Source organism: Centropristis striata, chromosome 7 (assembly GCF_030273125.1).
Source record: "Centropristis striata isolate RG_2023a ecotype Rhode Island chromosome 7, C.striata_1.0, whole genome shotgun sequence".
Taxonomy (NCBI): domain Eukaryota; kingdom Metazoa; phylum Chordata; class Actinopteri; order Perciformes; family Serranidae; genus Centropristis; species Centropristis striata.
The window spans coordinates 13,305,247-13,321,873 of record NC_081523.1 but is presented as its reverse complement, the minus strand read 5'-3'; the positions used below and the strand labels follow the sequence as shown (position 1 = coordinate 13,321,873).

Here is a 16,627-nt window from a genome sequence, read left to right as displayed (position 1 = left end):
CTATATACATATATATATGTATGTATGTATAAATATATGTGTGTGTGTGTGTATGTATGTATATACATATATATATATATATAACTTTTTGTGTCTGGTAGTTTTGCTGCACAGTGTTCTGTAGCGCCTATAGGGGAGAAGTTTCATATTATATCGTCATCACTCTTTGCTTTATTTGATGGTAACTACTCCATGGGCTACATCTCCATTGTGTTATCTCATTCGACAATACATAGTGACTCAACAGATCTTCGATGTTGTCGTTTAAATGATGCCAAGATGCAGTTAATGTGATGGTCTTCTAGGTTTAAATAATTAAGGAGAAAAAGTCAAATATATCTCACGGTTGTGCATGAAAAAAAATCAATAACATTCAAAAACGAATCCACATAAATGTTCTTTGTTGTGAATGTATACTTTACAGTACTTTAATCTAATGACAGATTCTATATTGTGAAACGTGGTAATTTTAACATGTCAACATAAAAAAGCAAAAAAGTATTTTACTTTTGTCTCTTTCAACCATTTATCTCACACTATACATGCAAGCCTACACACACTGCAAGTTTGATGCAGCAGTGCCACCTAGTGGGAAAAAAATAACAACAAAGTACATAAAATACACACCTATTTTCTTCATGTTTAGGCAATCTATTTAAAATCTAAATTTTATGTTTCAGAAATGCAATGCTAGTTTTTCAGTTTGAATGAAAGGCTTCATGGTACCTCCTTTAGCATCTCACATACATGCATAAGCAGACAATCTCTCTGTTTTGTTTTTGTGATTTAAAAAATACAAAAAAAAACCCCATAAATACTACAGAATAAAATCTTGGGCCCAAGAACGTGTCAAGGTTTAAGAATTTGTAAACAGCTGCTGTCTCCCAAATCATCAAACACCTATACATATTATTTTATACTCTTTTGATATTTTCTTGAAACTCTGGATCAAAGTGAGACTGAATCAGGAACTCTCGTCTGAGCATATGCATAATCAACATCAACATGCTGTGAGCTGAGATTTTTAATAGAGTAAGTCTGGTTAGAGATCCCAGAAAGCCACAGAAACATGGGGGTAGTGGGCCGAGTGTTGCCATGGTGATGTTTAGTGATGTGGCTGATGATGAGTTACTTTAGAAGAGTGATGAGGGAAGGTGGTGGTTGCGGGTTGTGGAACTTGTGTATCCATATGCCATCTCAACATATATGTGTGCATGTGTTTTACAATAAGACTCTTATAGGAAAACACAGCAGTAAAGCTGGCGACCACGAAACTCTTAACAACCAATGACGTACACCAGTTTTCCCCTCATTCTCTAGTAAATGGAGGAATTTACTAGCGTGCGTTTTGCAGCAGCACAGACCTCAGCGTCATCCTTGGTCACAAGCTTCGGTTTGAATACTGATTACAGACCTTTATGCTGCGTCAGCTGTTTGATCTGTAGGCTGTGTTCAAGTTTCCCATCAACCTTGCCCCTGCTCTCGCACCGCAGCCTCGCTTAACACAGCTTGAGAGTCACAGACACGCGCTGACATCACCACATCTGGCTCTCATTTTCCAGGGTTCCCTTGGGAGCAGATAAGAAGATCTGACTGTGAGACCAAAAGACAAAACACTGCCTGAAATTTGTGAATAGCACAATGTGAATGGGACTCTTCTTAAACCATATAGGTATGATAGAAACTGAAATAATCAGATAGTAGGTGAATCTTTGCTGCTGAAAAGGAGGGAGTTTTACATTTCACTGAGCAGGGATGGGAATCTAAAACTGGTTCCAGTTGTAAACCAGTTCCGAATTGTCTGATCAAGCAGAATTGTATACTTCCAAGCATTTCAATTCCTTTTTTAGTTTTATGACAGTTGCGCATTACAAAACAATGTCAAACTTGTGCATCTTTGCTACTGGAAAGTTGCAACAAGAGAGAATCAGGGTGGAAGGAAGAAACGGTCCAAAGCATGGCTTAATTTGTCCATAAAATGATCACACAGTATGAAGTAAGCCTGGAAACACCAGCAACAGGCAGAAACATCTTTCTATGCAACAAAGATTTAAATTACAGGAATGACATGTTATTGACACCCTTTATACAAGTGCAACTGCTTCCGAACCAAGCAGCACATCCATTTACTGAGGACACATATCATATATAATTTTCTTTGATGAAGAAAACATGAATGAAAATGAATTCTCTACAAATATTCTCTGATTTCATCTGCACTGTGTTCAGACTCAGAAATGAGAAAGTAATTTAACTGACAATGAGAACCTGTGTAGGCCTAATCCTTTATTCACACAAAAACTTGATTATGAATTAATAAAAATCTTACTTTAAAGCAGAATTGATGCTGCCAATACAATCGTATCATCCCTTTCAGAGAGGATCAGACCTGGGACAGCACGTTTTTATGTTCACAGTCTTAGCTGTTTAAGGGCAGATTATATTTTCAGAGCTTCCAATAGTTCAGGGTTAAAATAATACACATGCACATGCCATAGACATTTTATTAAATAAAGTGGACCCACAGCTAATAACAAACATACAAAGGAGGTCCATTGCTTAAGGAGTGACAGACGCATTCCTCTGTATATTTCACCCTCCTCCAAGTGTCATCTCATCTCATCTACATGTTGTTGGTCCAGACCTCCCCAAGGTCTTCTCCATAAACAAAACTGTCTGCCCCCACTCGCACACATGCATACACCTCTAAATCATGGCCTCTCAGAGCAAAGTTTATGAATACTTTATCAACCTGACACCATGGTCTAATTTAAGGCCTGTTTTGTATGGGAAGCAGACGCTGAGCTCCTTTTTTTAAACAGAGATTTGTGGTCTCTTTTTATTTCCGCATAGCCCTGCCATTTGTTTATGCTTGTCATATTTCACCGAAGCCTCGAAACCATGAGGAAGTCAAAAACTTATGTTGACTAAGTTTAGATGAATAAAGAAAGACAAAGTCAAGTAGAAAGAAGCAGCACACTGTTTTCCAGTACTTGTGTTTTTCTGTTTACAGAGTTAAAAATGTGATTTTAAAACTGTACACAGCACATGCATTTTCACAGAGACTCACACATGCTCATTTTCACACTGAGGCTCAAGGGGAAGATTTCTCAAGGTTGTTATGAAGGCACATAGCTGAGCAGTGACCTCACCTGAAAGCCTGATGAGAAGACACCCAGATTCACAGAGTGTAGATCTTTTTCTTTGTCTGTCTCTCTCTTTCTTTCTCTCTTTTTCTTTCTCACACACACAATCAGAGACAACGGGTATATATTTAGTGACCATAGTGAGTCTTTTCTTTCTCTTTCTCTTTCCAGTAAGTGCCTATTGTTGCCAATTTTGCTGCATATCTTCTGCTGCTTCCTTCCCTTATCGCGCCTGTCTGGCACCTGCTTTGACCTCCATTGTCTATCAAGGCAGAGTCGTGGTTTTGCTGGCCCTGAGCTGCTGGTACTACATTTGTGAGGTCAGCTGTCAGATCAATGTGCGTACACGACATTGTATCACTAACTTCCATCATCACCACCCTTGAGCCTCTCCCACATCCACCTCATTATCTACCTCCAAGAGAGCAATAACACGACTCCTCCACTGAGCTTAGAAAGGAGGGTGCAAATCACAGTATCTTCAGACTCCTGAAGCAAGAAATCACACACATTCACATCTCATTGAAACAAGAAATATAGTGAGTTAAAATTTGACTCAAGTTAGCAAGCTAGAAAGTTAATTTATATGATTTGTATCATTCACACACATGTGCATGGGCAGACTTTATACTTGTTGAGTTGTTGATGGCTCTTTGTTGTCGTTTTTTTAATCTTTGTGGTTGTTTTGCCCAATTTCATATTGGTTGCAAGGCTCTTTGTAGTCTCTTCGTGTTTCTTTGTAGTCTCCATGTTTCTTTCATGTTTCTTGTGGTCATTTTGAGTCTCTTCCTCTTAAGGGACTTTTCGGAGTCGAAGGCCGGGGGGGCCTGACACTTTGGTTGTTCAGTAGTCCATCCATGCACCATTGCCCAGCCAATATGGACTTATAAGACACCAACACCAACCACCAACACTGTTGTGTAACATTTGTCATACAACTTCTTACATGATAACATCATGTTGCAGACCACTTCTGTGCCAAGCGTTGCACACGAAATATGTAATAAATAACTTCCCCTTCCTAAAACATAACTAATTTTTGATTCATTAACCCTTCTGTTATGTTAGTTATTTCAGGAACAGCAATAACCCTGGTCATGTTTAAGTATCCAAAAGTGTCAGAAACCACAAAATCCCATTGAACATTGTTTATATTTCATTATTAACGCCATTACTAACCATTTCAATCAATATTTAGTGCAATGGTGTTGTTTACCTCTCAAAGATCATGGTTCAATGAGGATAATTCAGTCTTTTTTCATAAACTAGTGCAGTGCCCGTAGAAAGTATGTATTTGTATAGTGGGAGATTAAGTAGATTTTTCAATTACGGCCAAATCAAACCTTGTAGTGCACTTTAAAACTCCGAAAGACAGGTAGGCTAAATAGACTTACAGATGAAATGAGTCAGGCATGGAAATCCAGAGCGAATTGAGTTAGTGACCAGGTGTAGGCCTATCACCCAATGGCGCGGAGCTCCCCTAAAAGGCGCCCGATCAGAAACAGTGCAATGCCGCAACACGTCCTATGTAAATAATGATATTTTGAAAAAATAATTCAAAAATTTTCAAAATCGAGGATGCACACCTTCATGCCATGCGCAAGCCACATACGAAATAGACACACACAGACACACACACACACACACACACACGCAGTGACGTAGGGACGTAGGTCATTTTTGATTTCATTTTTAGATTTTTTAAACTTTGAAATGGGTCAATTTAACCCACAACATAAGAGGAGGGTTTAATAATTTGTATAATGGCCAGTAAAAACATGAAATGGTTTCAATAACTACTGTTAATTTGCACAAGCTACGGCCCTTGATGGATTCCATGGAATGAAAAAATGGTACAGCAAGATCTAACTTGTTTGAAATACGGCTGGCACATAAGACACTCAAAACGTTAGACACATTCCAGCTGTTCATACTGTAAAACAGTAAATTCACAAGACAATCGGATAATGTTATAGGAAAGGCTATATTTATGACAACTTGAACAGAAGATTACAGCCATTGCAATAGTTCATACACACGCAAATATGTCAGCACATGCTCACACATAAGAAGACAGGTAGAGGAGAGGAGCAGTGGTAAACATATTATTAGTGAAGTGTAGAACAACAGGAGGACAAAGCTCAAGCTGTGACCCCTGAACCCAAACACATCTTTGACCTTTTAACACCGCCCATCAGGTCTGAACACACACAAACCTGCCACGCAAGCCTTGCCCCAGGAAAACAGGATTTGGACAAATCCATGTCTACAAGGAAGTGGTTTGTTTAGTGCCAGAGGTTTATTTTGTCAATTCAGAGGGAGATTATGTTTTGGGTGTTATGCAGTGCCACCCATCATTAGATAGTGGAACACTCACATGTACAATAACTCACTGAATTATCTGAGAGACTTGCTGATGAAGGGATCATGGATTTAAGAGTGGTCTGAGAGACTGTCAGAGGATGTTGCATGTGACTTGACCACTCAACACTCTGTCACCCACACTCTGTTAGTTTAGACTATGTCAGGAAGGCAGGAAGCTGAACAAAATGCCTGTGACAATTAGAGGAGTTTCAGTAAATGAGAAGAAAACCCCCATTAGCACACGCACACGCACACACACACACACACACACACACACACACACACACACACACATACACACACACACACATGCATACACACACCTCTAAAACCCCACTGGACATACAATCAGTCCCACATTTAGACCCCACCGCACCCCAGCAGAGGAAATGCCAAAGTCTTCTGAAGTGGAGCATAACAGCTCTGCAGTTCACATCCACAGTGAAGCTCTGAGAGGCTGGAAGGGCAGGAGAGCCTCTAATAGCAGGAAGTTGTAAGAATAATAGCGGCATGGGGATGTCATGCCCCCTGTCCCTCTGGCATGCAAGCTTTGGCCCAAACAGCACAGTCTGTGTATGATGCATGCTTGCTTTCACAACTAATGCAACATTTTCACACAGCTCACAGTAAGGGTTTACCAGATATGGGCTTTTTGGTGAGAAATATACAATATATACAAAAAAGTGGTGAAAAAACAGGCCGTTAGAGTGTTATGCAAGATTTGTATCACTATTTTTGATTTGTCTTCAAATTATGGCAATTATATGTTGTTGTTTTTTACACACCGGAGAAAAAAAAATATTGGCCCTGGTTTTTTGAATTTAGACAATTATTGACAAATTCTGAAAAAGTTTTGTGGGATAAAAGTTCTGCTTGGTTTTCTAAATTAATGAGACAATTATCTAAATTATGTAAAAATGAAAAAACAACAACATGACGATATTTTCTTTGATTGAAATTTCTCCGAATTCTGAGATAATAATCTTGTTTATATTTTCCCAAGCAAATTAATTAAGCTTCTGTAGTATTTGCAGTATAAACTTATTAATCATTTCCGTGACATTGATAAACAGCTGCAACCCTAATAGTGACTACAAAGATGGAAATGTAAACTCTTTGCCTTAAAAGGTAATTTTCACAAGTGATGATGTTGAGTGACTTTCAATCCAATATTCACCAGAGGATTATTCATGAGCCACTATAAATTATTTCCAGATCAATTATTAGCAGTGAAAAGCACAGCAAAGAATACTAAATGTTGAGAGAAGTGATCTGCAATCAGATGTCATCAGGTCAAATCCGCCCTGAGCCTGACACATTGGAAAATAAAAAACTTGTGACTTTTATCCTCTACATCTGTCCTGGATTATCTAAGAATGGCTGCTAAGTAAATTAGGGAGCTCAGGAACATTCCCATAATCCAAGATCTTAAACCCCTGTGCCACTGACCCATAGTGGAATACCAGTGCATGAGTGTGTCTGGAGGGAGTTTGTCAGGAGTTCACAGCTTGTGCGTGTGTGCATGTGTGAGCCTGTGCATCAGTGCATGGCAATGTTTGTGTGTATGTGCGCATGATCGTGTGGTCAGTGTGTGTGTGTGTGTGTGTGTGTGTGTGTGTGTGTGTGTCACTGCTGGGCAGCCACGGCACAGACCCCCAGCCGTTGTTAAACACTGAAACAGCCTTTTTTTTTATGTGCAGCCTGCTTCAGACTCAGTTCCCATGAAATTGGCTCTTCTTTGGCTCGTTCAGAGATCGCCTGCACTGTAAATGGCTTCTCTGGAGTCTGCCAAGGGCCAGTGGGGGCCGATTCAAAGACAAAAAGAGACAAAGAGAGACTGACAGATCCAAAGGTGCCGCCCTGCCCCTGCAGCCCCTGTAACCCACATCAACAATTCCTATTCTGGATTGGGCAAACAAAAGTTAAGCAATCACAATTATAAAACAAAACACAAAACAATAATTTGCAACGGATATATTAGGTTGTTTTATGCTGTTGACCCTCAGCTGTCATTCATTTGCTGGCAGTATTGTGTAAAAAGTTGTGATGTGGTGCAATAACTCCAGTGCTTACACTTTCACAATAAAAGGTAAATTGCCTTATAGAACACAAGAGTTACCAAGTGGATATCAGGGTAAGGAGCACGCACGAGACAGCGAAAATCTGTACTTGTAGCTGAGCTCTTTCCTCCTGGTGACCCAGCTAGTGAAGTCATTATGCTTTCCACTCTCTCAACGGGAGGTGGGGCTTTATAGTTAAAACGTATTCTGCCCCGCTGCACAAAGACCAGTGTGCAGTCGCAGTCCCCTCCACGCTGTGAGTGCGCAGCGCCTGCACATACAGCTCCAATTTGGAACTTTAAGCCCACATTGCATGAACCTGCACAGCTTTACTGCAGTTTTCTTGGCCGTGAACGACCCTCAGTGATCCGCTGTGGCTGTTTTCCAGCAGAGACTCCGACCCTGAGAAGCGTCGGGACCAGTGAAGAGAGAAGCTGCGGGAGTGGTCTGGAAACTTTTGCCATCATGAGCTCGCGGACGGTCAACCTTGATACCTACAGCCTGTCGTTGCTCACGGCCAAAGAGGACATCCTCAACCCCCGATCCTCCACCAACTGGTAAACACACGGTGCTATTGAGCAAAACTGCATCTGCTTCTGCCTTACCAGAATCCTGTTTATCTGCAGTTTAACATATACTATACAATGCCAGTTTAATATATTTAATTATAATGAAAAGAGTACGTAGACGAACAGAATTAGTAACTTTAATGAAACTTTCATGTCCCCCATCTTGTTTTATTGTGTGAGTCGTGGTCGTTTACGCACAACCAGGTTGGCTGTTGCGTAAGCAGAGGCTTGATTTCAATTAATCCAATGAGGAATACGTAGGTGGCTAGCACAGGCGCGGCACGCAACCTGCACTATATTTACAAGCCCACTAATGACATGCATGCTGGTTTAGTAGCACAGGGATGTATTGACTAGCTCCATCCCCTCAGAGAGCTGATGCGAGGTGTGGATTGCCGTCCGTTACGCACGCCGGGCGGCTGCTGTGGCTCAAAGCGCAGCACCTGGCCGGCGGCCTGCTGCCCTCACACGGGCCTGGTGCTCCGTGACTTTGCTATTCTCCCCCAGGAGCTGTGAGGCTTCATTCTTTGTGTTCAGGATCATGTTTCTGCTGATGTGCTGATCTCTGACAGGGGTTGTCTTTCAGGGAGAGGCTCTTTAATTTGACAGACAGCACTGTACACATGCATGAGTTTCCACATGATTAACCAATAATAGACTAATGATTAAGATGTTAAGCCATCACCAAGATGTGTAGAACAAGTAGGTTATTTAGGGATAATAAAGAGTAAACAGTATTCAGACTACAATCTATTCAAGTATAAGTAAACACCCATTACCAGAAGAATTAGTTCACAGTTTTAAATTTCAACTTCAATTGTGACTCTAGATGATTCTTCGACACATGAAAAGTTGAAATGTTTCATGTTCTGACGTATGTGAGACCACCTCATGCTCTAACCCAACCACCAGACACTTGACTTATTTCTTTTGTCACAGGGTTTGGCTGTAACTATAGTGACCTATCCATCTTTCCCAAACAATACCATTCTCTCGGTCTTATCCTCTTTCTCCATTTCCCTCTTTTCTTATACTATGTGTGTGTGGTATTGTCATCTCCAGCTACAGACATGTTGTCACTATTCTCAGCCTGCACAGGAAGAATAACACATACTGGTATGTCCCTGCTCTTTCCACGTCCCCACTCACTTTGATGAAGTTATAGTTTATAGAACTAGGCCAGGGCCCTCACACACACACACACACACACACACGTGTGCTCATGTGGAAGTTGAGGTCTGATTCTGTCCATCTCTGTTTCATCTTCCTCTGCTTCACATCTCTCGCTGCTACAGGGTTTCCATGCCTACTTTCTTCCTACCTTCTTCCTGGCTTTTCATGACACCATGTAGACTTGAAGAAATGGGCTTCAAAACAATATAAGTTAACCTTGACAAAGTCAAATCTGACATCTTCATGAATGGAAAGAAGTTCCCCATCCAGGCAGAACATGCTCAATTTCCATTCTTTCTTGCATTCGGAAAATCTCTCCATGTTCAGTATCACTATGGAGCTTTGGTCCCATGACAATACCTCACACACTGATACCTCACTGATCCAGCAGTTTCTCATTGGAGAGCATTTCCCTGAAGTTTCACTGAACAACAGATCTGGTTTGTGTCTCTGCCAACCCGCTGCCTGTCAAACAATCACACAAACTCACACACACACACACATGCACGTACGCACGCACGTACAGATGCATCTATCCTCAGCAAACACGTGTTTGGTTGAGCTTACAAGAGAATAAAGAGAGAGAAAGAAAAATAGAGACAGAGAGAGAAATCCCCCAGCATTCACTGAGCTCACTTTAGAGGGCTAAATAACTCTTCTGGGCCTGAATAGAGAGGAGGGAGGGGGACGCGATGATGTCATGATTCCCACTGTCAAAACCACCAAAACAGACACCCACCTCGCGTGCGTGTGTTGAGCGGATTTTATGTGAGTTTGCATGTGAATGTATTTGTCTCTGGTTGTGCATATGCATCCTGCAGAGACTATTAAAGTAAGTTGGGGGCGTCGTGAAGTTTGCACGGAGAGGGGTAGGAGGCTTGTTTTGTTGAACGATCCCGCCCCCACTGTGTGGCCTTGAGGTTCCTGTATGTATTATCTAATGACCTTGTGTCCTGAATGGGAAACAGACCCATTGTGGGTGAGACTCTGAAGAAAAGAGGAGCAATTTCAATGCATCCTTCATTCAGACCTCTGTGCTCAACATACAGCCTTGGAGGTCTCTCCTCAGTCTCCCAGACCACTGAGGACTACAAAGTGTCTCACTTTTAGGCCAGAAACCAGCACTGTCTGCATGTGTTTTGTGTTAATGTGTGCTTTGAGAGACAGAAAGGGAAAGAAACAGTGATAATGCATGTTCCCAAGGATATTGTCCAATCCTCTGAATAGGAAATACCTCTAATTCTTGGTGCAGAGATCCTGATTTATGTCAAAATAAGCATATCAATTACCCACTTTAGGTAGGGTCAATGTGGCGATGCACAAATGTTAATGTTTTCTATTCCAGAGCTGCAACAACTAACAACTAGTTGATTTATTCATTAATCCTTTAGTTAGTTGACAGAAAATGAATTGGCACCTATTTTATAATGTAATAAACATTTCAATCATTTTTTAAGCAGCACCGTGCATTGTAGTTCTTGTTTTGAAATCAGTTTTTTTACAATTCAATAAAATACCTCTTTTTTCTGCACATTTCAAACTCAGCCAATAAGACCAAAGCAGCATGCACTACCGGAGGTGTCTTCCTGCCAAGTATCAAATAGAGTGCAGCACCAGCGTAGCCAAGCATGATAAAGAGGGCGAGAAATAGTTCAGAAAAATGTTTACAGCATTGTTTCGGCCACGCAGAGCATATCAGATGTGAATTCCTATTGAGCTGTGCAGCAGTTTGACCTTTATTTATCAGACTTGGGTGTGTATCCAGACATCTTTGGGGCCTGGTGACTCTGAACACACCTTGTTCATAGACTTCTTTCTTGCTGTCCACACATTGATGCAGTGTGCTGTGTTAAGTGTTTCACTATGTTCTCTCACAGGGATTATTACAGTCAGCAGGCAGTGACGCATAAAGTAAATATCTGATTTCATTGTAGTAACAGAGTGATTCAGTTTAGACAGAGTTTTCAGAGAGCAATCAATCTTGTCTTTATTCATTCCAGGTTAAAAATTGAGTTCTAAACTTCAGAGGTCAGATATAATGATTTAAATGTACTGTAGCCATCAAAACAAGCAGTTTAGAAAAATGACATTACAGATTATATTATTACATTATTAAGGTATTATTTTTTATAATTTAGTGTTCCTAGATTTAGTGTTCCTAGATTTTCGAAAGTTAAAAAGAACTTACTTTTTAATGATGTTAATTCTCCACTTATGAACTTGTCTCGGAAGAATGATAGCTGCAAAGTGATCCATCCCCAAATGATAATGGTCAAGGGACTCCAGATATTAAGTTCAGTTTTCATTATTTTGAAATAGAAATTCACCTTTGGCAACACTTATTTTTTTAAATGCCTGCACTTTATTTTCGCAATGCTGTATAACAGATATCCAAGATGGTATCTAAGATACCAGGTGTTGGAATTAAGCCTCCAGTATAAAACAACATGTCATTGAACCCACTGAATTCATTAATTATCCAGCTACAGATCATTTATTTTTATTTTTACCGTCATTTATCTTTTCTTTGATTTTGACAGTCTGTGGGAAACGTAAGTAATCACTCTTACCCATTTTCATTTAATAAGCAACACACTATCCTCTCCTCTCCAGGTCTCTGATCTCCTGTGAAGGGACTCTCCCGTTGATAAATGGAGGAGCCTTTATTTCAGCATCGGCCCGGGGTGTTTGCTATGCTCCTACTTGCCAGAATTTCCACAGGCTCATGCATGATTAACCGAGACCTAAAGAGTTCCTGGGTCTAAAGTTACACACTACATGGAATACACCTGTGGTTGTGGGGAGAGGATGGGAGGGAGGAAGGTAACACGCAGGGCTGCCATTGTGCATGGATGCACATGTTTAGTGTTTCTGCTTGTGTATAGGTTTACAGAATTTCCTGACTCCGGAGGGAGGTTAGCTGTGCGGCAAGTTAGTTATCTTGTATGTAAAGATAAACAACTATTATCATCACACTGTTATCAAGAAGTTGCTCACTGCATGAACTTCCCTGCACTTGGTTCTGCTTTTTGTTCAGTTCCTTTATTATCCAAAATAGCCACATGTCAAGAAAGAGACTTAATGGTGTATTAGTTTTAGCTGTCGACACATGAGCTGTTGTGTAAGCTTTACCTAGCTTGGTAAAGGTTGTCATAGCTTTCTAAGGTGAAACTGATCACCTGACTGTGGAATCCCGCAGACGAAAAACAAACAGGCTGGTTGGTTTCCTCTGGCTGTGCAGGATAAGGCTTCAAAGGCATCACACAGTGTAGTTAACAGGACATGTTTGATCGATCGTACATATAAATAGCAGTATACTGTAAATGGGAAGTCAAAGGGCAGTTGCACTGGACCAATGCCCAGTCCACTCTCTCACTATCTCTCTCTGTTGTCCTGTCTCTCTCTCTGTCTTTGCTACTTGTGCAATACTTTGCAGTAGCTTTCTGTGAGACATAGGTTCATCCACTGGTTTCCAAAGAAGCATGCATCCTGTTGCTAATCACACTGTTGTTGCTGTGAAACCCAGCAACAAAGTTGCAATAATGCATGGGCTGAAAAATCCAATGTCGTGGCTGCCTTTTTTAGCCCAGTAGCCAGAAAATAAGGTTGGCATTGTATGTTTCTGCAAACCACAGATTTGTTTGATATGAAAGATTTTCAGCAGCCTTTAGCTTGGGAGGCAACATAATTATGGGTGGTTGGATGGGTCAGACAGATAGTGGACATTCACACAGAGACTGGTATTCAGGTCCTGTTTGTGTCCCGTGTGAAATATATAGTCAATTTCAAGTTACTTTCCTTAAGTTTTAAGTTCACATGTCAATTACCTTCTAATCTACATAACCTACTTACATGCGTCCAGCAGTTTTTAAAATATGTTTATTAAAACTACATGCAGTAATACATACAGAAATTGTTTTTAAGCCTTTCTTTTAACATTTTCTTAACCTTAACTAAGTACTTTTACTACCTAGAAATAACCGGGTTTACATTCCCAATGTTAGCCATGGGTTTAAACCTGTGACCCAGTGCGTCTGTATGTTTTATCCTCCCAAAGCCTTATAAGCTAGAATGGGTTGTAGTGATTCACAAAGTTTGAGTTTCAGCACATGTTTCAGAAACGTTGAGATTGAACGTATCTGTGGTTTGCAAAATGTACAATACCAACATTTATTCTGATGACCTGATTGGCTTTTTTACTCTGTGGTGTGAAGAGTTTGTAAGGGGCAGCAGTGAAAATTACAAGGGATTTAGTGTTATACTTTAAGTTCACACCATCGTTGCAAGAGCAAGCAGGACGGGAGCTTGGCCCCATCAGAGGGGCTTTAATTCTTGGCTGGACACTGGAGTACTTGAGCACTACAGTAAACTGGGCTGACCAGAGTGGTGCTTGGGCCATTCAAGGGCTTCTAGTTTGACGTTAGGGCAGAAATGAGCATGAAAGTGTCTCATTAGAGCACCGACTTTTCTTGGTTAAATACACGTTTTTTAAAAAGCTTTTGGATACCACCAACATAGTCCTTCTTTCGCAAAGTTTGCCCTGGGCAGCAGCAGTGTGTAGGTTGTACTGCAAAAGAGTACCATCAGCTTACCTAGCTGCTTGTGTGAGTGTGTCTGTGGGTGGCATGTTGAAAAAATGATGACAATGATGGCTTTAATGGCTGTTATATGTATCTCTGTTTAGATAGACTTAGAGAATGATTCTAACAGTAATCACTAAACAACTGCTTACTACTCTTTTAAACATTATTTAGGTTCGTTTGGGGTCTAAGATGAGGCTGCAGGGTAATAGCAGGTATCAGGCATGATGAGGCACGACTGCAGAAGGTTATACTGTATGTGTGTATTGTGTGTGTGTCTCTGTATGTTTGTGTGTCTTTGTGTGCAAACTGTTGGGTTCAAGACCACAAATTGACACTGTGTTGAAGTGTGACTTGTAATTGCCCCATAGAAGATGCAAAGCCTTGGTAATAAATGTTTCATGACTTGGTGGCACGGCTGCTGTTATTCTTCTTGGTGTGAATTTCTATTGGTAACAAAATCACTTTAAGACAAACACAAAAGAGCTGCTACCTTTTGAAAAAAAAAGTATCCAGCAGGTGTTGTCATTATAGTAAAAGTTTTATATAAAGATTGCTGTGAACAATAACCGTCAAAGTATTTTGTCAGTCGCCCTAACACCTGACCTTTGTATCAAATCCTCCTTTTGTTCATTCAAGTGCCTCAGAGCAGTTGACCTTAATCCAGATGCCCCTCTGCACATTGTTTCCACACTGGAAATCTGTCCTTTTTATGCCTACAGCAGTGAACACAACAAATGCATTATTGTTTCCCTTGCAGTTCAAGATCAAGGCTGAGACTCTCTGCTGGAAAACTTTGGCTGTGTGTTTGTGAAACCAGATGAATTGTTCATGCAAATGCCATGAAAAATGGAAGCTCGAGTGAGGTGAATTGCTTGTTTAATCTAACTAATGGGCCTTGAGTGTAGCAGAGAGTGGTATTTCCAAGGGTGTGTCAGATAACTGTCTGAAAACATCTGTATTCTAGTGTTTCTTCAAACATTGGCAAGAGGATGAATATGCTGCATGGTGTGTGTTAGTTTACGTGTGTGAGGCTCTTTTAGGGGAAGTCTGAGTAACAAAATTATATCACAGAAATAGATTCTTCTGCTGATATTTACTTTTTCTGAGCTGCAGAGTTTTCCAAAGATATAATCTGTGAAAACAAGCCTTTGGCACTCAAGTACATTGCAAGTCATATTCTAGCGTTGCAGATATGAGTGTGACCTACCTACATTAAAGTTGTTTCCACGCTTGGATTGCAAAGTGCTGAAGCAGGAGATAGTGAGACACAGTGTTCTCTTGTGTTGCTCCCACATCCTCCAGAGTAGCTCCCACACAGCTGTCTAATTGGTAAAAAAAAAAAAAAACACCAGGAAAGATGGTCTTAGCATCAGGAACCAGAAATAAACCAAATATGTGATATCTAGAAAATGCTCTACTTCTTACAAAAGTTATGATGACTCCATGATTTAATTCTGGCACCTTTGGCTACTGAATGATCAAAAGCCTGCATTAATGTTGTGAAAGGAGTAACCAGGTGCAAGTTGAAGCGCCTCGTCATGTTCTGTGTTGCTGCGAATCGTCTTTTTGCAAGCGAGCCAAGCACAACACCAGCGGTGTCTGTCAGCCACAAATCTTTTGACACACGCTAACATATTTATTGTTATTTTGCTCTTAATTACGCAGTTATGAGATCATCAGACAGACTCTCTGACATCTTCATGCATATTTCATACAAGCGTGCACCGACACATGCAGAAACCTATCTGTGCACACACAGACAGAAACTGGGCAACTTCATAAGGACACACCCCTCTCTCATTCCCACAGCTGTCCAGACACTGTGAGGTATCATCACCATGTTTGCCCAGTTGCTTAAACAATTTCTCCTGCTTTACCATGGTTACAAACAGGACTGTGGTTGTAATCATGACATTCTTAGGGTTAACTATTGAGATCTTGCAAAGTCACACTGCGGGGCCTTGACTGGGAACTCCACTTTCCTTTTTGCTGCCTTATTTGTTCACTTGCTTGTGGTGGAATTGGGTGGTGGGCGGGTGAGAAGAGTCGGGGGGCTCTGTTGTCCTGACGACCCTGGTGGGAAAGCTAGGTTGTTTGTTAAGAGAGAGTGAATGAAGCGGGTGTGAGATGTGTGGAGAGGGACTGAGGAGGCTGGGAAGGGTCCACCAAATGAATGGGTGAGGACACTTAGTGAGAAATATAGAGGAATAACGACATGAGAAAGGACAACACGTGAGAGGAAAGAGTGAGTGAAGACGGGGGTGGTCGTGATGAGAGGTTGTTGAAAAGCAGAACGCTTGAAGTTGGGGGAGTGACGGAGCTAAGAGGAGGGAAATATGAGAGGACAGGTGGAGGGGTGAAGAGGAATGAGAGGAAGATCAAAGCATTAAGAGAGGCAGCAGAGAAGACGGGCCAATGAGGACTAAGTGGGTATGTGATACTTGGGAAAGTTTACCGAAAGGAAATGCTTGACGATAAGATGCCATCATGTTTTTAATGGTACCATAATAACTGTAATATAGAGACATGAGGCTGTGTGTGTGTGTGTGTGTGTGTGTGTGTGTGTAGCAGTGTGGGACAGCATGCACAGGAAATGCCAGAGAGATCCCAGTGGAGCAGGATTTAAAAGGATTTATCGTTACTCATTCCTCTCCTCTCCTCTCCTCTCCTCTCCTCTCCTCTCCTCTCCTCTCCTCTCCTCTCCTCTCCTCTCTCTTGTCAGGTGTAGGAAA

At 41.1% G+C, this 16,627-nt stretch overlaps 1 protein-coding gene across 1 annotated transcript in view; it reads left to right on the top strand.

Moving 5' to 3' along the window:
* Window positions 1-7,801: 7,801 nt before the first annotated feature.
* si:dkey-40c11.2 (drebrin-like protein A) overlaps window positions 7,802-16,627 on the top strand; it is a 33,996-nt gene continuing 25,170 nt past the window's right edge. Inside the window, exon 1 of the mRNA XM_059338115.1 lies at window positions 7,802-8,127. Coding sequence (XP_059194098.1) covers window positions 8,036-8,127 — 92 coding nt within the window. The 5' untranslated portion in view covers window positions 7,802-8,035. The remainder of the gene's footprint in view (window positions 8,128-16,627) is intronic.